The following is a 27972-nucleotide window of genomic DNA, read 5'->3' on the forward strand; positions in this document are numbered from 1 at the left end:
ATTCCATTCTTAAATATACAATTTGTTACTTTTATATTCGGTATCGGATACAAAATAGATTTTTTATCAGACCAAAACATTTCCCCAAGTTTCATTGGGGTTTGGATGCTGTTATACCCAAATCAGTTATACTCATTATTCTATTACTAGTATTATAGTGAAGGACTGCAGCATCTTTTGGCAGACTCTCTGTCAGTCCAATAAAAAGCATATCAATAATACTTTTTGTGTCATAGTATAGACTAGGGTTTTTTTTTTTTATCATGAACACATTGTTTCAGAATGGACCAAAATGTTGAGTTCGGCAAAAAAACTTGTTTGTTTGAAAAAAATGTACTTTCCTGACCATTATTCATGGCAGCATTTACTCATGGGTAGCTCCTCCCCTCACAGCAGAAAGGACAGGAAACAGAACTCTGAAACTGGTATATATAGATCCTCCCCCTACCTATCAGGCAGTCTTTTTTCCTGTCCTTCACAAGCAGTTTGGAAGGAGTCTGCTTATGCAGGCCTAGATTTTTCTTTTATGCTCACCAGGCAATATTTTTGTAGCCATGCCAGGGTTCAGCCTCTACGCCCTGAAGACCCAGCAATACGCACTAAGATGAAAAGTTGCTACCCTGGGTACCCCCTTTAGTGACCGGGGGTCGGACCCAACCTCTCCCTGAAAGGGATGAAAATGGTCCACTGCATGCCAGGGTTCAGCCTCTTATCCCTGAAGACCCAGCAACAGGCCAGCTTGGGTACCCCTTAAGGGGATGTATGTGATCTACTGTCTACATGAAGCCCAGCAAACAGCATACCGGTAAGAGTTCTGCATATATGAGGCCCAGTTGAGTCTAAGACTTTATCCCTGAAGACCCAGCAAACAGCACATGTGTAGGAGTTGCCAGCCTGGGTACCTCCTTCAGCAATCAGGAGTCTAACCTATCACTCTCCCTGAAGGGTTGACAGCGGTACACTGCATACATGAGGCCCAACAGAGTTGTGACTGCCGGGGTATACCTTTGTGTTCCACCTTGTATGGTGATGATGGACGGCATATGGGGTACAGATGGAAGCCTATAGTTTAAACAGTTTAGGCTGTCAGTTGTTCAAATCCCCATTTTGCCGCTGAAACACAGGCCTGCAACGGTTCAGGTAAGTGCATTAGTAATTTAGATTAAAACTAGTATAGGCACCTGGGTCTCTGTTCTTTCAGTCCCTCCCAGCTGCTTATTTTTGGCTTCCTTCTAACAAATAGGTCACATTTAGGAGATTTGTGTGGTGAGCATTTAGGTAAGTTTATATAAAGATGTTTGGTGCAGGTATATGTACCCAAAAGAGTGCTGATAATACAAGTATGCATTGGGCAAAGTAGTGCTGATAATGCAAAAAAGAGTGTTGATAATGGAAGGAGAGATTTTGCAAAGGAGTGCTGATTATGCAATGTACTATATTGCCTCTGCCCCACTCAGCTATATATAAACATTACATGCTAGAAAACACTTGAATCTTTACTACCTATTGTACATTGCAGAGGCAAAATGTTTAACTTTCTGTTATTTAAACAGGGTGATATGGGTGACAAAGGAGTAAAGGGTGAGCCTGGATTTCATGGGAACATGGGACTGCCTGGACTAAGAGGTAAAGATGTAAGTAGAAAACTAACGGTAGAGTCCTCACAGGACAGTCACTTTATACATGTGTGCAATGGCAAATACAAATCCTGAATTTATGGAAGATATGAGATATCCAACAGTCATATATGTACATGCATATTCCCATTAACTATTATTATTATAATTATTTTAATTTTTTTTTTTTTTTAAATTTCCCCTTGGAAGTTTTCCCAACAAGCAAACTTCCATATTTATTTGCCAGTTTGGGGTGTTGAACTGAGCAATTAGCAAATATGTTTGCATGTTTCATAGGAATGTGGCTTATTTTTCAGAAATCGACCCAAGCTAAATATGTAATTTGAATAGCATGTCATGTAGAGCTACAAACTCAAGATGTGTTGTACGGCTCACACATATTAAAAGGAACACAAACATTCAAAATAAATATTTTTTTTCTGTTCAGTTGTTTCTGAAAGAGCATCAAACGCTTCTCTATGGAAAGCATTTGCACTGACTTTCAATTATTAAATCATTTGGCTTGAGTTGCTTTTTATTGATGGAGTCACTATCCTTTCTTGGATATCCAGCTGTTAGAAAGCTGCTTATTATAATGATCTGATTCTTCCTACTGTAGGGAGATCAAGGAATAAAAGGAGAGCCTGGTGAGAAGGTAAGAATCCAGAAATATATGGATTTATTCTATATAATGAATAGTTGTAACTTAACACAAAACTATCTTTAAATGACTTGTAAAAAAGAACAGTATGGAACCAGTGGAATAGCTTTTGTGAATGAGATGAAATGTTCTTGTGTATGTGACCAGCTGCAATGCATTTCCTCTCATAGAAATCTATAAGGGAACCTGTCAACATGAATACAAGGACTGGAGCAGTGGTGTATTTTGGTTCTGTGCTGCCCTAGGCACTTCCTCCTCCCCCTAACCCCCCCAATCTAAATGTATTTTTTCATATTTAAAACCAACACGCTCTTTGCCTGACAGACACACCCTCACTGATGTATACACTGACAGATACACAGTCATTAGCACACACACTGTTTAATCAACACACACTTTTACTTAAACACACACACACTCACTGACTGACATACACACACACACACTCACTCATTCATTCACAGTTACACACACTCTCTGACAGACACACACTCACATTCACACACATTCACCAACAGACACACATACACTCACTGACAGACGCACACTCACTCAGTGTCAGAAAAAAAACAAATTAGAATCAGACACACACACACTGAGACACACATATACTCACTGACAGACACACACCCACTCAGTTTCAGAGACACACATTCACTGACAGACACACACATTCACTGACAGACACACATACACTAGCTGACAGACACACATACACTAGCTGACAGACACACTTAGTGACAGACACACACACACACTGACAGACACAATTAATAACATACATACACATTCACTGGTAGACACATATACACTTTCACTGACAAACACATATACACTCTCACTGATAAACACACATACAAACTTACTGACAAATACATATACACTCTCACTGACAAACACACATACAAACTCACTGACAAACACATATACACTCTCACTGACAAACCTATATACACTCTAACTGACAAACACATATACACTCTTTGACAGACTCACATACAAACTCACTAACAGACACACACACGCAATTTATAATTTTTCAAAAAAATTCACTCCAATCAGCCTCCCTACTTTTGGGATGGCAGGCATGGAGTCTCTATTTCTGTGGATCCAGTGGGGCTGCTAGGCTGAGCAGCTGGCGTGCAGTCCCTGGGATCCAGTGGGGCTTCTGTTCTGAATTGGCTGTTCGTGCAGTCAATGCAGGCACGCAAGGGAGCTCCGATCTTCCTGTTCAACTCTCTCACGCGCCTCTTAGTGATGTCGGGGCCGGAGTGACGTCATATTCTGGCTATGACATCACTGCGGTGCGCACAAGGGAGCTCATGGGAGAGTGCTCCCTCGCTGTCCACCTCCATTACAATCGGATGCCAGCCTCGGGGGGGCTCTAAGGTGGCCCCAGCTCCTGGGCCCCCCAGGACAAGAGGCTTACAAGGCATCTGCCTGGGCGTTTGGGGGAGGCTTTTTTTGCCGCCCCCCTGAAAATGCCGCCCAAGGGTTATTAATTAAAGTGTGAATTTTAAACTTATGGCCTAAATTGGAAAAAAATCTCTAAGTTTGTGTACATTTCTCTGGTTCTTTGGCCTAACATTTGACATTTAATTTTAGTTCTCACTTTAGTAAATAGCCCAGTAGGTGTTTATTAATAATTTGCACTAGTATGTGTGGGTTGTTTTTTGTTTCCCATTATATATTTTGAGGTCACCATGCTGGAAATTTCTGATTTCTTTTGAATTACATTTTTAGCATAATTGTTACCTTTCCCATTTTTTTATTTTAGTAGAACTGTGTATAGCTTGTGTATTTTAAAGGGAAAGTCACCTAAATGTGCAACTGTCTTGTCTCCTTCCCCACTAGTCCATAGGAATCTTTGTCCAATTATATATTCTTAAATTGTTATTGGGGGTCTAAGTCAAGTCAAGACAAGACAAGTCATTTTATATTAATATATGAGATGCTTACCATGGTCCCATTTAGTATTGAAGTTAGCTGAAGTTAATTCTTTGTAAAATATGTTAACTTGTAACGTGTTTCCTTCACTGACAGGGAGAATCTGGACTTTCAGGAGAACCTGGAGAGAAAGGACAAAGGGTAACCGTTTATGTGATCAGCACAGAGCACAAATTAATTACCCACAATGCACCTCTTTAAACTATAGTCTGTTTACTGTGGTATATAAATGGGAAGTATGTGATTTTCCTACTATAGATTCCTAATTCTACAAATACCTTCCAAATTAAAGGATTACTCCAGCCCCCCAAAAATTGGATTTTAAGAAAGCCCTGTTTTTGTATACAGTAATTCCTATCATGGTCCCTGAGCAAATAAGAAACAAAGAGAAAATACCTAAAACATTATTTTTAGAGTCAAGGCCACGTTCTCTCTCAGTGGTCACTCCCCCTCACTGGAGTGGTATGGCTGTCAGGGAGGGCAGGCTGAAGGGAGGACGGATGGGGGGGTGCCATTATTGACTGTCTATCTCCAGCATTCTGGTCATGCTGACAACAGACAACAAATATGTACAGAATTAGACAGCCTGGAACTTCTTGTTGAGGGTTGGATAATGACGCCCCCACAATGCTGCCCGAGGTGATTTATAGCTAAGACTTCTGACACACAGAGAAAGGGCCCAGTGTTTAGTGTGCCATAGGCTTTTATTTCGAAATTTGGGGTGAAAATGACTATGAATCTACAGCACATAAAATCTAAGAGAAAGGTTTCTACATCACAAGACATGAATGCTAATATTTGCTTTCACTAACTAAGAATTTTAGTTTTTATCAAAACAATTTTCCCTCTAATTTTTGCATCAGGGTCCAGTGGGACTTCCTGGTCGCTTTGGTGAAGCAGGAATCAAAGGAGATTTGGGACCTCCAGGAAGAGATGTGAGTATGTTTTCTATCCCTTGGATGCATTTGATTTGATGAACGGATGTTGGTACATTTCAACCATAACTGTTTAGGTTGAATAATAGTTTAATAGTTCAGGTTATAGTTATGTCTATAAGTGTTCCAGAGAGACAGTTTGTTTAATTGAATCCACTCAAATATAGTGTACATTTTGTATGGTGAGTTATGAGTTCTAAGCAATGCTAGGAATTCCGACTGTAAAGGAATGGGTTGAGGATTGTGAAATATACTGTTTACCAGTAAAATAAACATAGACATGGGTCATTTTTTTCAATAATGGTAACCCAAAAATCCACTTAATGGCAGTATTAAAAAGTAATGTTTTACTTTTGCCTTTGACATATAGCTTTTTTCCCCAAGACATTACCAATTGATTTTGAAACAGTTTTAGTAGATAAAAAATATTTGTAAATACTATCTGTGAACTTAAGTCACCTTTAGCTTTGAATCTCACATACAATATATAACCCGATCCGCTACAACACTTCTTTTGTCAGTCAGTATAACAAATTATTTGATGGTGTGCTTGTTGAATTTTCCCAACTCCTGGAAAAAACATTGTGTGTAAAGTGCCATGTTTTTTATTTCCATTACCATAAACATTGGAAACTTTGACATTGGTAGCTACTTTTTGTAATATATGTTTCTATGCCAGTTTCCCTTTTTAATTTAATGCCTTAATATGTTGTTTTGTTTTTAAATCTGAAGAAATCAGCAATACTCCTAGTAACAGACATACACAATTAGCACAATGTAAGATGATAAGAAACATGTGAAAACCAGTGACATTTTTAAAACAATTATTTTCCAACAGGGCATTGATGGTAAAAAAGGAGATAAAGGAGAATCTGTAAGTATTTTTACATATGCTTGCATTAATGCAGCTGTGCAAAACAATGTTATACAGCAAGGTTCTGCAATGTGTGTCATTAAATAGGTATTTTAGTAAGTATTGTGAGGAGTTGTCAGAAATTATAATAATTCATGAACACTTTGTCCTTATAAAGGTTTTACTATGGGCAAATAGATGGGCCATGAATAAATATAATTTGCAATGGTTGTAATCGTGTATACATGACTACGGGGTATGGCTGCAGGCCCTGGTAATCTTGTATACCCGAGTGTCGCATTGAAGTGGTTATACATAACGTCTTTTAATGTTTGCAATTTGAGAATGTTAAATGACTTCCTTTATAATGCAACTTGATAAATGGCTAAAACCAGGCAGTCACAGTCCAGTTACATGTAGTGAGCTCTGAGGGGGAAAAAAAGAGTAGTTTGGTAAGGAAAGAGGAATACTACACAAGAACTCATATTTCATAATTCTATGACAATGTACAATACATTTGAAACAGAGAATACAGTAAAATACTCTCAATGTAACAAAATGTGTATGTCAGCAGTGTTATAAATGTTACCAGGCTTACCACAACTTGCTGTTTTGTGAATTGATTCATATCATTGAGTATTTCAGGAATAATTATTGGGAGATTTTTAAAAAAATATCAGTTCTTTTAGGCACAATTTTTACATAAAAAAACAAGGCATTATATAATAAATTGTAATTCTTACAGGGAAAAAACGGAATACCTGGAAGTGTCGTAAGTAAAAAAAAAACTGAATGTTTTTTTTTAACAAGTTGAATGTGTTTTAAACAATAATCATTTTGTAATTCAAAGTTTTTCTCTATTTTCTGAATAGGGACAAAAAATCAGTTGACTAATGGTTTAAATTGTATCCATCAAAATCAATTTAGAAGGTTGCAGGGGAGAGTTTTGTAATTTGTTTCATAAATTGTGAAATAATTTATGGCAAAGTTGAGTGAAGAGAATGCAATGTTTTATAACTGTACCCATTATCGCATAATGAATGAGTCCTTTAAATAAACTCATTTGTTTGTTGCCAAGGCTGGCCTTAGAGGTGTGGGATGTGTGCAACTGAAGAGAGCAACACAAAAAGAGGAGGCTGTTGCACTACCTGTGGCAGTAATAGTTTGGTTGTGTAGTTCTGAGAACTTTACAACCACTTAACATGCAGTTTGGGTCCTGGCAGGTTGCCTGCTGCCATATCCTTCCGCCACCTACATGAGTTGCTGGTCTTGTGCAGTTTAGCTGTTAGTGCTTGCTGTGCAGCCTTCTCGTTCAGCCTCAATTCTTAAACCCTGCCTAACTGGAGGCAGTATGGTGAATAAAGGTGAAGATTTCACATGTGTTTAGCAACCTCCTTCTAAAATCACAACAATGGAATTAGTTATGCAGGGTATTCATGTTGAGGCTGAACAGAGAGGCAAAGCACCATACTGAGCCAGTGGTGTATTTTTGATTTGTGCTGCCCTAGGCATAATGGAACTCGGGTACCCCCTAATTTAAATTTGCCCCACCTCTTCCTGTTAAAGACTAACACATATTTTGACTGACAGACACTCACTTGCAGACAAGCACACACTCTCAGATTTACTGACATATACACACACTCACTGATTTTACACAATCTGACAGGTACACAATCACTCAGACATACACTAACAGACACACACACTGACAGACAGACATATCCACACTTACTGAAAGATAGACACACACACTCACTTACTCACAGACACACATTGACAGACATACACACACTCACTCACAGACATACCCAACCCTCACTGACAGACACACACTGACAGACACACAGTGACACACACACACACACACACACTCACTCACTTACTTACAGACACACTGAGAGATATACATACACACTCACTGACAGACACACAAACACACTCAAAGACAGACATACACACTCACTGACAGACACACACTCAAACACACACACACACACACACATTCACTGACAAACACACACACACACACAATTTTCCCTAACACTCACAAATTATTATTAGTATTTTTTTATTTTTTATTATTCAAGTCCACCCAGCCTCCCTACTTTTGGGAGAGTTGGGTAGATATTTGCCTGGGGTCTAGTGGGGCAGCTGGGCAGGCAGATGTGCAGGTAGTAAAACAGGAGGATGTGCAAAGTAGGCAGCGAGGGAGCAATGATCTTCTTGCTAAGCTCCCTCGCGTGCCGCTTAGTGATCCCGGGAGCCGGAGTGACGTCATATTCCGGCTCCCGGCATCACTGTGGGGCATGCTTGGCTACCCTCCCCTGGGAGGCCCAAGACTCTCCAGCCGGCTCTTAGGCCCCCATAAAACAAGGCTAACAAGGCATTTGCCTTGGGCGGCACTTTCCAGGGGGTGGCAAAGGATGCCGCCCTGAAATGCCCAGGCAAATGCCTTGTTTGCCTCATTTTATGGGGGCCCAAGAACTGGTCTTGTTAACCTCGCTGTAAATAAATCACTGTACTGAGCACTTCTAACTCAGCCATGCTACACTAACAGGAACTGATAAAGTAGGAAGAATGTCAGGGACAGACCTAAAGGAGAATAGAGGGAGATAACAAAGGGGGGGGGGGGGTTAAGGAATGTTAACTATAAGTGCTAAGTAGTAGAGAGAGATAACCAAGAGAGGGCTTTTGAGGGGTCACTTAGGTGGGTAAATGTATGTGATTTACTCTGCAAACTCATACACCTGATTGGACTTTATGAGAAATGGACTTTACAAACATCTTGAACTGCCTGATATTGACAAATATCTATATTCACAGGATGCTTTTTCACTATTAAAGGGGCAGTCTAGGTGCCATATCCTAGTCATAGGCTATGGTTGAGAAATACTAATGGTTGAGTGCAGACTGGTGGAGGACACACTAAAAGGATGAACAGTGTCATCTATATATGTTTCATTAGATATATGAACTTCTGATTAACCCCTGCCCCTCAAAAAAAGCAACAAAAAAAAAAGTAGAATGAAGTTTTATCTCTTGAATATTAGTAAAATCCACATAATGGAAATAATCACTGGTGATGGAAAATTCTAATATGCATAGAACATTCTCCATGTGCATGTGGGAATCCACTGGAATTTCATCTTTGTATTGCATGACAGAAGAAGCCAAGAATAGTGGTAAGTGCAAACTGTGTGTGAAATAGCTAGCACTCTCTTTGTATTGCCATGAAATTGGAATTTATGTGGCTAAATGGGGATGGTAATTTAACAATTATGTTCCCCAACATGCTTGACTATAATATATGTATTTAGTAAAGGAATGCATACTGAAAATGAATATATCTTACTTCATCATTTCTAATATAACAATGGTAATATTTTCACTTGTAGTTGGCATCCCTAGATAAGAGTCTTCTGCCTAAAGGAGAGAAGGTAAGTTTAAGAATAATTTTACTTGATGGATCATTTTTTTCTGTATAGGAACAGAGCTATTAGCCATTCCATACCACACAACATTTTAAGTGGACAAAAAAGGACGCTTTAATTTTAGGGGTTTGAGTTGTATGTGGCCAGTGGTTGGCTGTACTGGGAAACTGTAGTTGACTTGCTATAACTATGCATGCAAAGAACATATAACTTAGAACAAGAACAATGTATCTTACTTAGACAGAGTGGTTTCTAATCACGTCTTGCAGTTTAAATGATATTACTGTGAATTTTATTGCTGTGGAGCTCTGTTATATAATCAGATACAGCAGCAATATGGAGCTTCTAGAAAAGAGGGACATGAGAACAGAAAAGAGGGACAGAGAGATTTGATCCTGAAATAAGGACAGTTGGACAGTATGTCACAGAATTTTTATAGTATGTTCAAAGTCTTAATACTATTGCATATAATTTGGGTGCCCTGAGGATGTTCTTACCAGACTAAACTGGTATTTCTAATGCTGTTCACAGCATGGGGCGCTACTGACATTTATTGCTCTATTTTGATAGGGAGATCGAGGGGACGCAGGAGATCCAGGAGAATCAGGTTTTAAAGGAGAAAAGGGGGGTACTGGTCCACCTGGGCCAAAGGTATGTATAAAAGGCCATAAATACATCTCTCACTTACAATATTAAGAGATTTAACATACAGGAAGAAATTGGTCAATTTATTTGAATATTAGGTTACCATTTTGAAGATAAGATAAGGATAAAATGTGGTAATTTACTTTTAAACAAAATATATCTGTAACGGACCGTTTCAGCATATGAGGGGTTAAAATCCGTTTAGGCGATAATCCCCTTGTCTCAGAAAGGCACAGCTACTGCAGAACATCAAAACTCACGAATTGGATATAGGTGAATGCATCAAACTCCCGAACTGCATACCAGGGAAAACGATAGCACTCCAAGCTGGAACCTCACGAATAGCTGCTAGCAGATGAATAGGAAAAGCAGACATCAGCTTACACTCCTAGCAGTCAATCTCCAACAGCATACAGTGAATCCCCCCAAGAACGAGACAAGGCTCCGTGTTGAAGGTCAAGCAGTGGTCTCAGGTGCTGGGGCACCCAGCCTGGTTTTTATTACATGAGTACACATACAGGCCACACCCAGGTGGAGGCATAAAATAACCAATCACATACATGGTTCAGCCCACACATCCCCTCCCCTCAGATAACATTAAACCCAATTATCCGGTACACCTTTTCAGCCAAGTTCTGGATGTACCCCAAAAACAGGGGGTACACCTTTTAATCCAGCATCGCTGGATAGCCCTTATTCAGGGGGACAACATATTCAAAATTCAAGTCATTCGGATGAACGGTTCGGGAGATATGGGGTTCCAAAGATTTGACCGACCGCATGGGTAAAGTATCCGAAAACAGTTCCATGCATTTTGGCCCTGCGGTCGGTCACAAACAAGGGAATGAAAACAGACGAATTGCCTGTGTTATAGAGCCTGGAGAGGGTTTGAATGAATTCCCTTGTTTGTGGGGTTCTTTCTACCGAACGGCGGGTCATTCGGTAGTTTCTATACGAATTTCTGGAAGTATGGAGGTCTCAGCGGTGTTTGCCTAGTCAAGTGTCCGATTTTAGTTCCAGACACTCGACGGCAAAACACAGCTGTTCGGTAGTTTAAGATGGCCGCCGCCACGTGTTCGTTTCCCGAATGGCGGCCACCCAGAGGACAAAGAATACATTACACTGATTGCCAATTACCCGTTTGCAACATTGTTGCAAACGGTAATTGGAGGCACACTTATTCCTGGGTGGTCTGGTTGTTCGGTAGTTTCACTCAATATACTGAATGGAGTGATTCTACCGAACAATCAGGTGAATGCTGCATACATATAACCCTGGTTAACTGAACACATAAATGCATACATGATATTAAAGGACTAAAGGCAGGATTACTGTAATATGCTCTACAGTCTTAAAGGTACAGTATCCCACAAGTCCCAATAGGTCCACGGATGGCCCTTAAAGGCCCAGTAGCAGTAATAGAAACTATTACATGCCCAAATATAGTTTTTACAGTGCAATATGTCCAGGGGCCATAGTCGCAGGGCAGGAGGCTAGCACCCAGGCTTCTCCAGTTCTCAGTGGCGAGGTTGGTTTCGTCACAATATCCTATATTAATCCTTCACTGTGGGGAAAGATAGAAGCAGGGCTCAAAGTTTCCACTTGCCACTATCCCCAGGCAAGTGAAAATTCACCTCTGGTGAGTGTGTCATATGCTTTGTAGTGTCGGGTAACTTTTAAGGCTTGACTAGTAACATAGGACTTGCACATTTTTATCCCTGAGAGAGGTATAAAAAATCATCATAAAAAATAAGGGATATAAAGAAAATGCAAGTGTATATATATATATATATATATATATATATATATATATATATATATATATATATATATATATTATGAACTGAAATTTGAATAGATCAGTAGCACACTTTCTAAAAGGTAGTACAATACAAACAGGAGTCAGATTCAAAATAAATTAAATTATGTAAATTTAAATTAGATGCATTAAGCCACTATTCATTTGCATTATTGTCCTTTCTATTCATAACTTCATCTTGCACTTCAGCAACTATTTGGTATAAGATAGGCTTCCTATACTTAATCACATGACCATGTTTCTGGGTTAAATAGATTATTTTCAAGAGCAAAAACACAGCTAAGGAAAACCTCATGCAATGATATTGCTTTTTCATTATTCATTTGTTGCTTGTTTCCCTTCTTGGTAATTTTCCTCTAATGAGTAACATTTACAACATTTACAAGTCATCTCTTTTGTAAATCTAGCTTATGAATAGACCACAGGCATGTAATGGTATTTCTACATTTCTGCTTTGTTGTATGTAAAATATACATAAACAATTCTCAAACAGTTTGATTAATTAAAAGAAAAAAATAAAAACATTTGACGTGTTCAGCATATTAGATTAGGATTTTTAGCCAAACTGTTTATTTTACTTGTAAAAATCTCTGAAACAGCCTTTTACGATAATGAGTGTGGTTCTTTGTCTGACAATCAAATTACAATATTCCTGTGGGTATACACTCCAGATCAGTGGTGCTCAAATATGTCCTTTATACCTTCAAGCGGGCCAAGATGTTTTTTTTATTTAGATTTGTTATTGAGGAAGTTTGCGTTATACAAAAGAATAGCATTTTGTACTTTACACATCAAAAAACATAAAATACAAAACAACTGTACAAGACAGTCTCTCAACAGGTACAATAAGTTAAAAACCAAAGAAAGAAAAAAGGTCACCTGCGCTCTCTCCTAAATGTATATTGTATATGTATATTTACACAAATGGAGGTCATTTAGTTACTCCAATGGCCATTGGAGGGAATGCCCGCCTGCCACCGTCAAGGCAGACCCCCCTAGACGGGTCCTACACTGACTCTTCACCTTGCTTCCTTGAGCTTCTGGCAAAGATATCTCCACTGAGACAGAGAGGTATTTTTTATACACCCCTATATACTTATTAACCCTTAATAGAGAACACATGGGATGGGCGGCTGCATTTTAACAAAGCTGTATGCAGGACCGGCCTTAGGTGTTCAGGCGCCCTGTGCGAAACAATCTTGTGGCGCCCCCCCCCCACCCTCACCCGTCTCTGTTTGGACCCCTTCAAACTATTTTAGGAGCATTCACAATCTGTCGCCTCCACCCCCTTCTACAAAACCCCTGCACCTCTTAACCAAAACCCCTGGCCAGATCTTCACCAAGCCCCTGGCCACCACTTCATCAAACTCCTGGCCACCCCTTCCCCTTCATCAATGCCCTGGCCATCCCTTCATCAAACTCCTAGCCACCCCTTGCCCTTCATCAATCCCCTCCCACCCTATCAATTCCTGCCACCCCTTCATCAGTCCCCTGCCCCTCTCATCAATTCCCTCCCACCCTTTTCTCAGCCCTCTGCCCCTATTCATCAGCCCCCTGACCTCCTCATAAATCCCCTCCCACCCCTTTAACAGCCCTCTGCCCCATTCATCAGTCCCCTGACTCCCCCCTTTTATCAGCCCTCTGCCCCATTCATCAGCCCCCTGACCCCCTCATAAATCTCCTCCCACCCCTTTAACAGCCCTCTGCCCCATTCATCAGTCCCCTGACTCCCCCTCTTTTATCAGCCCTCTGCCCCCATTTAATACAAAAGAAAAAAAAAGAACAGTCACTCACAGTAAAGGCTGCTGCTCCCTGGACTGAGCTGTCTCCGCCGATTGAAGAGCACTGGGCGCCGCCTTCACTCACTGAATTGGATCCTTCCGCGGCTCCCTCTGATGACAGAGCACGTCGACGTCACGCAAGTATGCGGCATCACGCCCCCACGCTCCTCCTCCACACTCCACACAAAAGTGGATTTCCGGCCGCTGCTCTCTGCTCATAATTTGCAAGTCAAGTGCAAGGCAGCATTTTGCACTTGACTTGCTCTTCACTTGAAATACATAACTCGGCCGGCCTGTGAGCTGTGTTGGCCGCCCGGCGCCCCTGTTGCCATGGCGCCCTGTGCGACCGCACAGCTCGCACACCCCTAAGGCCGGCCCTGGCTGTATGATACAAAAAGTGAATACAAATACAAAAAGATAAGTCCTGCGCTCACTCCCATCACTCCTGGGCGGCAGCAATGACCACAGTACACATCAGCCCCTATATATAGTTAAAAACCAAAGAAATAGGGATTATGGAGAGAGCGCAGGTACAATAAGTGCCTATGTAAATACAAACTTGTAGATACATAATATAAATACTACATAATATAAATTGAACAGTTATATATATGGTCAGGTGTCAGAAAGGGAGAATTTTTACAATTATATCAGTAATAGAAATTATATAAAAAGAGAAATGGTTGCCGTATTCCTACATGGTACTGTTTGGTATAAGAGTTACCCACAGAGTAAGGCTGAAAATCGCTGGGTGAGGAATGGGTACCTCCCATATATTTATCCCATAGTTCCCACATAAAAGCCATATTATACCTTATATTAGATAGAGGAAGAACATTTGTTTCATGTTACAGCTAGCTAAGGAAATGTCCTTTAGGAAGTATAGGAGGAGAATGCACAGAGAGGAAAGAGGAACGCTCTCTCCTGTAATTGAGCATAAGAACGAATTAACATTTCTCTAAAAGGGACCCACTAGGATCATGCCTACTAAATATGATACATGAAGCCTGTTGGTTGTGAACACCTCCAACATTTGTAAGACAGTTAATGGACTAACTGGCTGGCCAACATTTTTAAGATATACTTACCTGTTTATAGGTGTCTCAAAATTGACTCCCTTATTAATTCGTCTACATGAAAGGGACATTATAGTCACCAAAACAACTTTAGCTTAACAAAGCACTTTTATAGTATAGATCATTCCTCTGCAGTCTCACTGCTCAATTCTCTGCTTATAGGAGTTAAATCACTTTTGTTTCTGGTTATGCTGCTCTAGCCACTCCTCTCCTCGCTATGACTGAGACTGCCTATATGAAAATATGGTTTAATTTTCTTTTTTTTTTTTTTCATTAATCACGTTTTATTGAAGTATGTTAGTAGGCAAATTTGGGCTCGCAGGTCCGCATTAAGAGCAAAACATACAAAGAACAAGGTTTACGTAGTAGAAGCGTAACACAATACAGTACATATCGTAAAATATAATCAGTGACTGTTGCAGGTTCAGGTAACAGTAGAATGCTAGTGTCAAGTAGTACTTTGTTCCTCCGTAGGAGGCGCATCACCGTAACTCGTGTTAGTCACGTTATTTAACAGGATCACTCAACCGGGGGCTAGGGCTGTGCGGGCAGATCGATAGGCATCAGAGCCTTGGGTTCGTGTGAGATTCAGTGGTTGGTGTCAAGGGTCCTCAGTGGGGTGTATGAGAGGGCAGTGTGGTGTAGTGTGTTAGTATATGGCATGACCCGGGTGGGTCCGTAGTTGTTGATGGTGTTAAAGAGGCATGGTACTGGGTGGTCATGGTAAATGCAGGAGCTGATGCGGATGTAGTGAGGTTGCACGATAGAGTAAAGGAATCCCCCCGGTCACATGAGCTTCCAACCGAGGCGTCTACGGACGCGCCCCGACTGCTCCCATGCGTCGTGGGGGGGTCCAGTTAGGGAGGGCCTCGTCTTCCCGCATAGTCCCCCAGTATCCGGCTGGCCTAACGGTCTTCATGGGTCCCGTGTCGGGTTATGTATTGTCTGGTTGCGCATACTCCCAAAGGGGCTCGTGGTCATGTTTTTATCACGTAATCCAAGTGTGAGCAACATGTGAGTGTGGGCCCGCTGGATAGTCTTGTGTGTGTATATATGATCCCTAGGGACGTTCCTTTCGTTATGAGCTATTCGTGATAGTTCTTTGTCCCGTCAGAAAGGCGTGGTCGGTCCGCGAGGTGTAATGTCTACCGTGGCTAGCGGCATTGAGTCGCTGTAAGTCATAGGGCATAAGGCTGGTAGTTCATGAGGGCTGCGCCAGGCCCAAGCCCCCCGCCGGCACCCCCCTACGGTCGCGTCCGAAAGACGAACCATGGCGCCCAGACATCTGCGTACCTTGCTTCCCTGCCCGTCAATTCCGCCTGAAGCGACTCCACTGCCCTGATATCTTCAACCCTATGTATCCATTCTTCCCTGGTGGGGGCGTCCGTTGTCCTCCAGTGTACTGGGATGAGTGACTTGGCCGCATTCAGAAGATGACATAGGACAGACCTTTTGTAGACAGACAACGGTTGTGAGGAGATGTGCAGTAGGGCCAGTTCTACCGTCCATTCAGTATCATCTCCGAGAATTAGGTGGGTATCTGATTCAATTTGATCCCAAAATGGTGTGATGAGTCTGCATTCCCACCAGATGTGTAGTAGGGTCCCGTTGCCTTCCTGACATCTCCAGCACATCGGTGGGGTAGAAGGGAAGATCCTATGGAGTAGTGTTGGTGTTCTATACCACATGGATATCAGTTTGTAATTGACCTCTTGATAACGAGAACTAGAGGAACTCTTGTGTTGCCATATTAGTGCTCTTTCCCATTGCGTCTGGGTGAAAGTCTTGTCCATGGCCCATTCCCATCGTCGTTGGAAGGCATTGGTGTCTGGTGTGGATTCGGCCAGCAGATATTGATAGAGATTCGAGATAGTCTTCTCAAGTGATGCACCCCGGGCGCAGAGGTTCTCATACCGCGTCAGTTCCCTCCGTAGTTTGTCCTTGTGGGGTAGAGAGTCAAAGTAATGCTTTAGTTGAATATACCGGAGAGTCACCATCGGGGATTGTTGTCGGCCTTCCAGCAGTGTGTCCAGTGTCTGTAGGGCACCGTCTCGAGTGACCTTATGTATCGGGATATATTCCTCTTCCCCCAGGAATTTCCAAGCCTCCGCAGGTAACCCCCCCCTATACTGGGGTTGTGGGCAATCGGCATCAGGGGGCTCGGAGTCGGGGAGATCCCTGGCGTCTCCCTAAGGCTCTCCCACGTGAGTAATGTGTGTGCCACCGGGCCCTCGTCTCGTCTCCTACTGCCCCTAGTTGCTGGTGATATTTTTTAAAGTCCGGCAACGCTAGGCCCCCTCTATGTCTGGGTAGGCATAGTAAGTTGTGACGTAGCCTGGATCTTTCCCCTCTCCATGTGTAATTGATAACAGCCGACTTGAGTTTCGAGAAGAATGCCGATGGTAGGGCTATGTGGGTGGTCTGGAACAAGTAAAGGGCCCTCGGGAGTATGTTCATTTTGAGGGCCGCTATGCGGCCATGCCATGTAATGTGCGGGTATGCCCACCTCTTCAGGTCCGATTCAATCTTCTGCAGGAGTGGTGTGAAGTTGAGTTTATAGATGTCTTGTGGGTCCGTGGGAATCCAGACTCCCAGGTATTTCATCACCCCCGTACACCAACGAAAGGGAAAGAGTGGGCCCAGGGCTTCGTAGTCTGCCTCAGTGGTGATGTTGAGTGCCTCGCATTTTGCTAGGTTCAGCTTGAATCCGGAGATCCGGCCAAATTTATCGATTTCGGAAAGTATGCAAGGCAATGTGATCCGCGGCTGGGAGACAAAGAATAGGAGATCGTCCGCATATGCGGCCACTTTATGCTCTGTGCCTTGCCATGAATATCCATGTATGTCCGGGTGGTCCAGGACCGCTTGTAGGAGTGGCTCCAGGGAGACGGCGAACAGGAGAGGTGACAAGGGGCATCCCTGCCTGGTGCCATTCGCAATGCCAAAGCTTGTAGTTAGAGCTCCATTAACCCGTACTGACGCCCTCGGTGAGCTGTATAGGGCCGTGATCCACGTCATAGTCCGCTGTCCAACGCCCATGTGCCGAAGCGTTTGGGTCATATATGACCAGTCCACCCGGTCGAACGCCTTCTCCGCGTCCGTGGACAACAGTAGGAGAGGTCTCCGGTATTTCCGTGCATGGTGTTGTATGGAAAACAGGCGTAGTGTACTGTCCCGTGCCTCTCGGCCCGGGATAAATCCCGTCTGGTCTACATGAACCAGGCTCGGTAGGACCCGCTGGAGTCTAGTCGCTAGGGCTTTTGTTAGGAGCTTCGTGTCTACGTTCAGTAGGGAAATTGGGCGATAGCTGCCGCATTGTTCCGGGTCCTTCCCGGGTTTGAGTATTACCGTGATAGTAGCCATTAATGATTCCATGCCAAATTGTTCCCCCTCCGCCACCTTGTTGACAGCTTTGGTTAGCCACGGCAGTAATATCTGGGCGAAATGTTTGTAATAGCCCGTGGAGAATACGTCTGGTCCCGGGGCCTTCCCCGTCTTCGTACTTTTAAGTGCCACGGCTAGGTCGTCGGTCGTAATTAATTCGTCAAGCATAGATGCCGCTTCTGGGTTTATTCGCGTCCGAATAGTGTCTTGTAGGTATGTCCGCACGTGTTGCGACAAGTCTCGTCGATGGGATGGGTCCCCCGGTTGGTGTAGGTTATATAAGGAGGCATAGTATTCCCGGAACTCCCGTGCTATGTCTTCGGGGTACGGCGATGTGCCTCCTGATGACAAGTGAATCTTGCGCACCTGTGTGCGCGTTGCATCCCCTCGGAGTAGCCGCGCTAAAAATTTCCCCCCTTTGTTCGCATGTGTGTAAAAGAAGTTTTTCGATCTTTGGAGCGAACATAGGTGTCTGTGTGTGAGGAGGGCTGCCAGGTTGCGTCGAGCTTCTGTTAGTTCGGCATATGTTTCGACCAGTTGTGAGCGTTTGTGCTGGAGCTCGAGACGTGATATGGTGCCGTACAGGTCGGACATTGCCTGTGTTGCTTCCTTTCTCTTGCGGGTTGCAATACCGATAAGAGTGCCACGTATGACACTCTTGTGCGCTTCCCACACGGACACCGGGGATGTTTCGTCGATCCCATTTTCCTCGAAGTAGCGCTCCAGTGCTTGGGAGACCTCAGTCCGTACCGCTAGGTCTTGGAGCAGGGACTCATTCAGGCGCCAAGACCGGATTGCCGGTTTGAATAATGGGGATTCCAGTTCTATCTGGACCGAGCCGTGGTCAGACTACGTTGCCGGTTCTATGGATGCCTTCCTCAACCGCGATAGGCCGTCTTGTTTAATGAGAATGTAGTCAATCCGAGAGTAACGATTATGTATTATTGAGTAATGTGTATAATCTCTGTCAGTGGGGTGTATCGTCCTCCAGCAGTCAACCAGTGATAGTTCCCCCAGAGATCTGCGTATGGCTCTAATGTGGGTCTGTGGGAGGCTGCTGTGTCCTGTGAAGGAGTCCATAAGTGGATCCAAGGGGGCATTAAAGTCCCCCCCTACAATCAAAGCTCCCTCCGAGAAGTCGTGTAATTTACGCAGCGTCGTTCGTAGAAATCGTGCTTGCTTCGAATTGGGTGCATAAATAGACGCAAGTGTGAATACTCTGTCGGCTATTGTTCCTTTGAGGAAGAGGAAACGGCCTTGGTCGTCCATCAACCTGTCCAGTTCCTGAAATCCTAGGTCCGCAGCTACTAGTATTGCCACTCCTGCCCGCCGAGCCAGTGGGTGATTGTTACAGTAGCTAATAGGGTAGTAGGTGTTACGGAGCTTGGGCTCCGCGCCTTCTCGAAAGTGAGTCTCTTGGAGCATTACAATCGATATGTGCTTCCGCCTCAATGTCCTCAGTAGGTGGGTGCGACGCTCCGGTATGTTCAGGCCTCTGCAGTTGAGCGTCATGACGGTCATAGGGGTGCGCTGGTACGCCATGGTCTCGTCCGTTACTAGGCTCTTCCGACCTCAGGGGGCCCGCCCGAGCGCCGCAAGGTTCCCGGACGACGGCGCAGCCCCGCGAGTGTGCGTGTGTTGTGTTGTCCTATAGGTGCCCGTGTGTCCGCTTGAGGACTATGGGGAGCCGAGGAAGTGTCAGGTGGTCTTGTCTATCGTCGGTCGCGTCCCCGTACGTCTCCTCGCAGTGCTAATGTCGAGTCCCTTCGTGTGCGGGGCTAGTAAAGGGTGGTGTATGTGTAGGTGTATGTGTACGTGTGTGGGAGAGTGTATAAGTGTTGAGTGTAGGTGTGAGGTAAGTAGTGTGGGTTGAGAGATTAAAATAAGGGTGGGCAGAGGGAGCCCCCCTGTGGGGAAATGTCCCCGTGGGATAAACGTTGGTACTATCCCAGGATCTCCTTCGAGAAGGAGGAACACTTACGCCTCGGCGTGAGTGGCCAGGCGTCACCCCGATAACCAGATCGGTAGGTGAGCGTGCCTGTGACTCCGTCGAGATACTTGCGCAAGTGGTTATGTAGAGCAATGGCTAGGGTCTAAACCGGGTGTGGTAAAGCGTGTATGTGTATGTAATAAGATATGGGTCGATGTGGCCCGCTCCAGCCGGTTCCTAGCCCGGGTGTTGATGATCATGGGAGGTGTGGATACACCTGAGGGTAATCAGTCCAGCAACATATACAAATGAAAAAGAGTAAGTTAACGGCAGTAACAATTGATAATTGTAAGGCACTCAGCATCCTCTATTGGTCGATTCAGCCGCTAATCACCTCCTCCTAGTTCCCCTATCAGATTTTGGGCGATATATATACCGCCTCCCCTTCCCCTTCCGCCCTGTTCCATGTGCCCCGCCGGCTCAGAATATCAGGTGTAGTCAAGCTAATTAGATCGTAATAGCCTAGTCCCCACCACCCGTCATCCCATGGAGTGTGACCCCGGGGGTGGGGCGGTCCCACTAAGTGTCTCATATACGTTGTGTGGGGGTAGGCCACACCTTCCCGATGGTCTCAGAAGTATGCGTTACCGTGCAGCCCACATCTTACTAAGTGGAGGTTAATGTAAATAATAGTAGTAGTGGCAGGTTTCAGTTCCCACAACGTATGTATTTTTTTTTTTTTGTCTTTCTTTCCCCCCCTCCCCCCCTCCCCCCCTCCCCCTACTACCTTCCCCCCTCCCCTACTTCCTTCCCCCCTCCCTCCTCCCCCCTTGCCTGCTTCCCCCCCTTCTTATTTCTTTTCTCCCCCCCCCACCTCCCTCACCCCCCTCCCTCACCCCCCCCTCCCCCCATAGCACCTCTCTCCCTGTTGTGAACCTCCTGGACTCCCTCCCTCCGCTATGCCACCCTCTCATCCAGGATAGAGGCATACACATCTGATCCGCCAACCCTCCCCCTCCACCCCAGCTCCCTCCCTCCGTCGGCATTCCATAGCGCATCTTTTAGTGTGGTGCTAACATATCTATTATTGCAAGGTACATTTAAGGTCACCAAACGTCAGCTGTGTTAACACAATAAGCGCAGGTAGCAATAGTTACAAAAATAGTCGATGATACTTATCATGCCCAAGAGTCAGATTCTGAGATGCAGTATTCTTGCACAGTCTCGGTATGTGGATCAGAGGGTTCCATCCCGCAATACTAGATTGCGTATCATGATGAGGAGTCAGCTCAGTGCTTTCAGGTAGGGGGGGGATGACCAGCCCAGTGTGCCCCTCCGTTTCCCCCACCCCAAAGATCTCAGCCGGGAGCCCCCTATTAAGCATCTGGGGGGGAGGTTCTGCGAGCAGGACAAAGGGTGAGAGAGGAGAGGGCGGGGAAGAAAATGGGGCCAGAAGATAGTGAGAAACATGGGCTGTAGCTGTCATCTAGAGCAGTGTTAGGGGGACATGAACCGGGTCTGCCATTCTCGGCAGATACTCCATGCATTAATGGGCCAGCGGCCAGGTCCAGGCCATTACGGTGTGGGGAGGACAGTACCTTGGTGTTGGGAACGTCACTTTACTGGTGATTCTGCGGCTCCATGGTGGCGGTCGTTAATTCCGGGCCCCACGTGCTTCGCGGTGGTGGTGAGCAGGTCCCGGAGGTGAGTGGTCTCTGTGTCGGCGAGGTGCGCGTTGCGGTCTCTGTCCGGACCCCAAAATCTAATTCGGTATAGGTGTAGGAGGGAGCCCCAATTCTTCCAGAAAGCTGGGGGCCTCTTCCGGCCCGCGGAGCGATACCCAACCATTCCAGTGCCTTGCCGACAAGGAAAATGGAAAGCCCCACCTGTACGGTATGTTGCGGTCCCTTAATAAGGACGTGATAGGCCGCAAAGCCCTTCTAGCGTCTAGGGTGGTCGGGGACAGGTCGTTGAACAATGACATTTGCGCACCCTGGTAATCCCAAGTGGGTAGAGCTCTGGCTGCCTCCATGATGGCATCTTTCGTGGCGAATGAATGGATGCAGCAAATTATGTCTCTGGGGCCCTCCTCGAGTGACCGAGGGCGTAGGGCCCTGTGTGCTCTTTCATATCTGAGCGGTGGCAGGGCATCGCCGGGTAGGACCAGGCGAAATAACGCTGTTAGGGTACCCTCTGTGTCCTCCTCACCTTCTGCCTCGGGCATACCGGGGACCCTAATGTTGCATCTGCGGCCGCGGTTGTCGAGGTCTTCAACCGACCTCCTCAGTTGTAGTAGGAGATCACCCTGCCTCGCCAAGGCAGTATCGGTGGCTGCTATCCTGGTTGTTTGGGCCTCGTGGGAATGTTCCAGGGCCTGTAGTCGGGTGCCTTGTGCCGTCACCTCCGTCCGGAGACCGGCTAATTCCGCCCTCATTGCGTCCTAAATCGTAGTTGTCAGGACCAGGAGATCCGCTTTTGTGGCCATCGTGGCCATTGCTGTCGCAATTGCGCGGAGTTCGTCTCCAATACCTTCTAATGTAGGTGCAGGGGTGCCGTCGCGTCCTGAGGAGTGTGCCGCCATTTTGAGGCCTTTGGCCTCGTCGTGCATATCGGCCGGCGCTTGGAGGAAATCATCCATCGGGCCGTGAGATTGGCTGGACTGTGAGTTCCTGGGGGTCCCAGGGGGGTCACCCCTGCGATTTCGTCCCATGAGTGCTGATTTTAGCTAGTAATTAGGGCTTTCGGAGGGCTGGTGGAGCGGAGCTTTCTGCTTAGGCTGCCATCGCGGTCGACGTCCAAGCCACGCCCCCCGTTTAATTTTCAAGTACGTGTTAACTTACTTTAGAAGTTATTATCTCCTGCTCCGTGAATTGTACATTGCTCTGTAAACTTTAATCACACATAAGAGGTTCCTGCAAGGTCTTGAAGGCTAGTAAGAGAGAGCAGGAAATAATAAATTCTAAATTAAACAGACTGTGCAATAAAGGAAGTTTAAACATTAGATTTTTATTTACAGGAAGTGTTTAGGAAGACTGTGCAAGTCACATGCAAGGAGATGTGGCTAGGGCTGCATAAGCAAACTGAGTAAACTCCTAAATTACACAAAATTAAGCAGTGAAACTACAGAAGCATGATCTGTACACCAAAACTGGTTCATTAAGCTAAATGAGTTTGGTGTTTTGGTTGATACCAAAAAAAGGTTTCTGAGGTACACCTCTACAGACAGATCACAGGAACCATGTAGTTGTTTTTGGCTCTTAGTATGGCCTGATCCCAAATTCCTCAAATATTGTGCTGAAATCATCATGATAATTAAATTTCATTTTCTTAATATGTATTGGCAGACACCTTGAATTACCTTGAAGTAATATTGGCAGACACCTTGAATTAAAATGAAATATGATTTAATTCTTATTTTAATGAGTGTGTGCTTCACAGCCTATATTTACCACTATCTGATAGTAGTGGTGATTTACAGTCTGAATCAAAGATGTAATTTGAAAATGTAGATGATTTATTTTGCCAATTATGTCCGATATATGATTTAATTATAAAACCCTTACTAGTATCTGAATTAATTCTTCAGAATGCTACATCTGGCTAACTGTTTTGAATTCAAAACTTTTCCCAGAGTTCCAGATTTCAATTGTACAACAAGAGCTACAATAATCAGGGAAATCAGTAGATGGTACCTCATTTCAGAAACTCCTTTTCTATGTACTTGTCTTATTTAACAAACCTCATGCTAACTGGTAACTCTCATTGTACAGGGTCCAGAAGGTCCCCCTGGCCCACCTGGAGATAAAGCGGTAAGCTGGGCAACATAATTTTCCCATTTTTCATTTGTTTGAGAATTTACTATAATTTGTTCAAATAATCCCTGTACACAACATTAACTAAGAGCTCTGACACTAGTAACAAAGGAAATTAAATAGACAAGCCATTTTGGTTCTCAAACTTTTAATACACATAAAATAATTTCTTATGCTTTTTTCTACTGCTTTGAAATATAAAGTTTTTAATCTCCAGAAAATGCATTATTAAATGTATAGCTATCTTTCAAGCTAGTTATTGTTTAGCCCAGTTGTAACACATACCTAAAGTTTGATCTTTGAATTTTACTGCAGATTGTGTATGAGCACATCACACAATGTTCACAGTTCAATCCCCAAACATTTTATTGTGTTATATCTGGCGGGGTGCATAATTGACTGAACAGCATATATTTAATTAATACTGGTAACCTGGAGAGTAATAGCTGTAATCATTTGACCTCCTTTTGGTTAAACATTGCTAAATAGGCAGGGATGTAGTACTCGGAGTATAATGTGCCTTGGTAATCTGGCTTGTGCCTGGCTTGTGCGTGAGAGGGTATAGGGGAGAAGGAGATGGAGACAGAGTGGAATGTTGTCTAATCACCATCCATATCATGAGTCTAGGGGTGATAGTTGGGTGTGAGTTTTTGTGTATTAGTAATGAGCCTGCATTGTGCCACAGAGCTGTTGCAAGAGGCAAATTAAGAAATTATTGTTCCAGATGAATCCATTGAGTTATGTCTAGGTGTTTGGTCCATTCATAAATTCTAACAAGCATTATTGCTTGATGATATAACTCTAAGTTGGGCATGCGAAGGCCTCCATTCATTCTAGATTGGGTAAGGATATTAAATGCTAATCTGGGTCTTTTGTAGCCCAAATAAAGGAGTTAAATAGCTGTTGAGTAGTTTTTACAAATTCAATGGTTATGAATATTAGTAGTAAATAAAGGAAACAGTGTAGGATATTCATCTTTAAGATAATGATTCTACAAAGCCATCCAAAATAAGAGAGATGCTATGTCCAAAGAAGATCTTGTGTTAAATGTATTAATTTAGTTTGTGCAGTTTGGTGAAATCGTTTGATATGGTATGCACAGGTATTTGATATGTTTATCAGCCCATGTAAATGGGGACAAGTAGATCTTATTAAGTTGTTGTGAACGTTTATGTTGAGAATTTTGCTTTTGATAACGTTGACTTGAAAATTGAACACTAGACTGTATGTTGATATTTCCTTCAAAATGTGTGGTAAAGAAGAGTCTTGGTCAGATTCTGTAAGGAGTAGATTGCCTTTGTTGGCTGAGGTTTTGTATTCACTGCCAGATATTCTGAAGCCTCTTATATTGGAGATGTCTTTAACAGCTTGGTAGAAGGGCTCCAAAGGCAACACAAAAAGTAGGAAGAGAGGGGGCACTCCTGTCTTGTACCGTTTCCAATAAGTATGGGTAGTGATATTTGCCTGTTGATGTGTATTTTGGCACTTGGTTATGAATATATGACTTTAGTCCAGTTTATTCATGTATTGTAACTTGTAGTCCACCCTGCTAATCCTTCTTGGCATCAATAGAGATTAATATTGTCGGAATTACCAATAGTTTAGCCAAGTGTATTAAATTAAAAACTTTGGTATTATTAACTTTTGCTTCTTTTCTGGGAACAAATCATGCTCGATGAGGGCAGACCAGCCCCATCATGAGTAGCTTAAGGCAGGTGGCCAGGGTTTTTGGAAATAATTTCATATCTACATTTATCAAAGAGATTGGACAGCAACTTCCACAGTTTGTCAGGCCTTTACCTGGTTTAGGGAGCAGTTTAATATGGAATTCTAATTCTGTGGGGGAAGTTTAGGGGAGGCATTTAGGGAATTAAACAATGCAAGGGAGGGCTTGGCTAGAGACTTAGAAAATACTTTATTATATTTTGCATTTCTATACAAATATGACAAAAAAATTATTTAAGAGCAATATAATGAAAAGCATTATCAAAGCAGGAAATGTTAAAGAGAAGCGTGCTGAAGCTTATTGGGATCAGAATGGTGCCAATATCTCTTTTCCACAGGTACTAATATTCATGAATATCAAAATATGTACATTAATTCTCCTTATGCAAGGTAATAAAACAAACAGCTTGGCACTGGGTGGCAGTCACTGGCCCCTTTTCTCTAATCCAAAGATATTTTTTTTAACATTATTTTATACAATGCATTTTCCATCTAACCTTTAGATTATATTTACAGCTGGAAACTCCTTCTGAAAAAGGAGCGAAAGGGGAAAAGGTAAGACATAGTAAAACAGATGCTCAAAGATACACACACATATGGTATAAAGTGAATCTGCTTGTTTTGTGGTGCAAATTAGCATATATGAATGTGTATAGTGTACGAGTGGGTCCAAAGTCCAAAGACTTTAAATTATTTTGTAATGGCCTTTTGACCCTTCCCAGTTTGATGCAACAATTGCGAACAATTGCTAAGATCATTGTGAATGTCTTTCCTCCTTGGCATTGTCTTAACACACACCTGAATGCTCCAGACCAACAAACTGCTAAAACGTCTGCTTTTCTAGAGGTGGTCACACTTGCTGATGATCGCTTAATCAGGGCATTTGATTAGCAGCACCTGTCTGCTACTTAGTCTCTTAATTCCTATGTAGGCATTAAGAGTGTACTTAGTTTTTCACACATGGTTTCTCCATTTTGGCTTTATTTTTGTTAAATAAATCATGACATGGTGTAATATGCCATGTGTTGTTGTTCATTTAAGGTTGTATTTACCTAATTTTAAGACCTGCTGAGGAACAGATGATTGTATGTCCTGATGTGTAAAAACCATGGCATTCATGGCAACCATGGCTTTCTTTCTATCGTGACTGTATGCTGTCAGGATTACAAGTTGATCCAGCACGCAGAACTGTGTCACACCTAGGACTAAGGATAACATATAACCGGACCTTAGAATGGTCGGACTTAATGTATCCAAGAATAGTCAAAATACTTGCCTAAGTCAGGAACACAGAATCAGACACAACGATGAAGGGAAGCCAAATGTCAAGGATACCAGAATTCAGGGAAGTCAAAATGAAGCCAAAGTCAAATACCAGAAAATCAAGATCAGGAACGCATTCTCGGATTACCATCAGGATGAAACTACGACAGGGCAATGAGCAAAAGGAGAATTGGGTTTAAATAACCCTCCTGTGGATTCGATTAGCTGTACCCGGCCTTTGACCCCAAAAGCAAATACCAGGTTTCCATGTGCATGATTGCTGCTAAGCACAAATCCTCCTGTGGATCTGATTGTCCATGACCGGCCTTTGACCACAAAAGCAATTACCAGGTTTCCATGTGCATGATTGCTGCTCGGCACACCTTTTTCTGTTAGTACGGTAATGCTGCTCGGCACAACTTTTCCTGTCAGGACGGTAAATGTCAATAACCACATTTTTATGTGCATATGAATACATGACATATGCTTAGTCTACAGGTGTTACCTCATTCACTTTAGTGTCAAGGTTATTGATGCCATAAGTACTCTCGTATCTCCTGTCCTAAACACTGAGAATCTGACCATTTACCATGAGACAACAGAGTTGTGGACATTCAAATATTTTAAGTAGTGCATCAAATCATTAATCAATGAGACATTCTATATTAATGTGAAAATGTAATATGTTTAGTGGAAAACATGGTGGATATAACAACAACCCAACTTAGACACCCCTTGCATTAGTACAATAATTATTTTCACATTTTAACTCAATTTCTATAACCCACCTATACACTATAAATAACTATAGCACTAAGGCTGGCAACCCTTTTCAAAGCTCTCAATCTTCTTTTCTTAGCTCAGCTACTTACCCTTCTCTGTCCAGATATCAGCTGTTTCCACTTTTCTTCTGGACTGCCTCCTCTCCTGTTTTTATTCCCTACCTTATTCTCTATAATTCCCTACGTGATGTCTACTCACAATCAGCCAGAAAGAAAGGTTGAGATTAGTACAGAGAGAGCATGTGAGGTAGGGGGTTGTGATAGCTGCTGTTAATCTAATGTGGACAGGAGAAAAATACTGGAGAAAAA

General features: G+C 43.4%; 1 protein-coding gene across 1 annotated transcript in view; it reads left to right on the plus strand.

Moving 5' to 3' along the window:
* Positions 1-27972, plus strand: part of LOC134601732 (collagen alpha-1(VII) chain-like) — a 414484-nt gene that overhangs the window by 160696 nt on the left and 225816 nt on the right. The window contains exons 49-58 of the mRNA XM_063446237.1: positions 1554-1634; positions 2236-2271; positions 4321-4365; positions 5088-5159; positions 5998-6033; positions 6758-6784; positions 9411-9452; positions 10017-10097; positions 23852-23890; positions 26135-26173. Coding sequence (XP_063302307.1) covers positions 1554-1634; positions 2236-2271; positions 4321-4365; positions 5088-5159; positions 5998-6033; positions 6758-6784; positions 9411-9452; positions 10017-10097; positions 23852-23890; positions 26135-26173 — 498 coding nt within the window. The remainder of the gene's footprint in view (positions 1-1553; positions 1635-2235; positions 2272-4320; positions 4366-5087; positions 5160-5997; positions 6034-6757; positions 6785-9410; positions 9453-10016; positions 10098-23851; positions 23891-26134; positions 26174-27972) is intronic.

This window comes from Pelobates fuscus, chromosome 3 (genome assembly GCF_036172605.1).
Source record: "Pelobates fuscus isolate aPelFus1 chromosome 3, aPelFus1.pri, whole genome shotgun sequence".
NCBI classification, from domain to species: domain Eukaryota; kingdom Metazoa; phylum Chordata; class Amphibia; order Anura; family Pelobatidae; genus Pelobates; species Pelobates fuscus.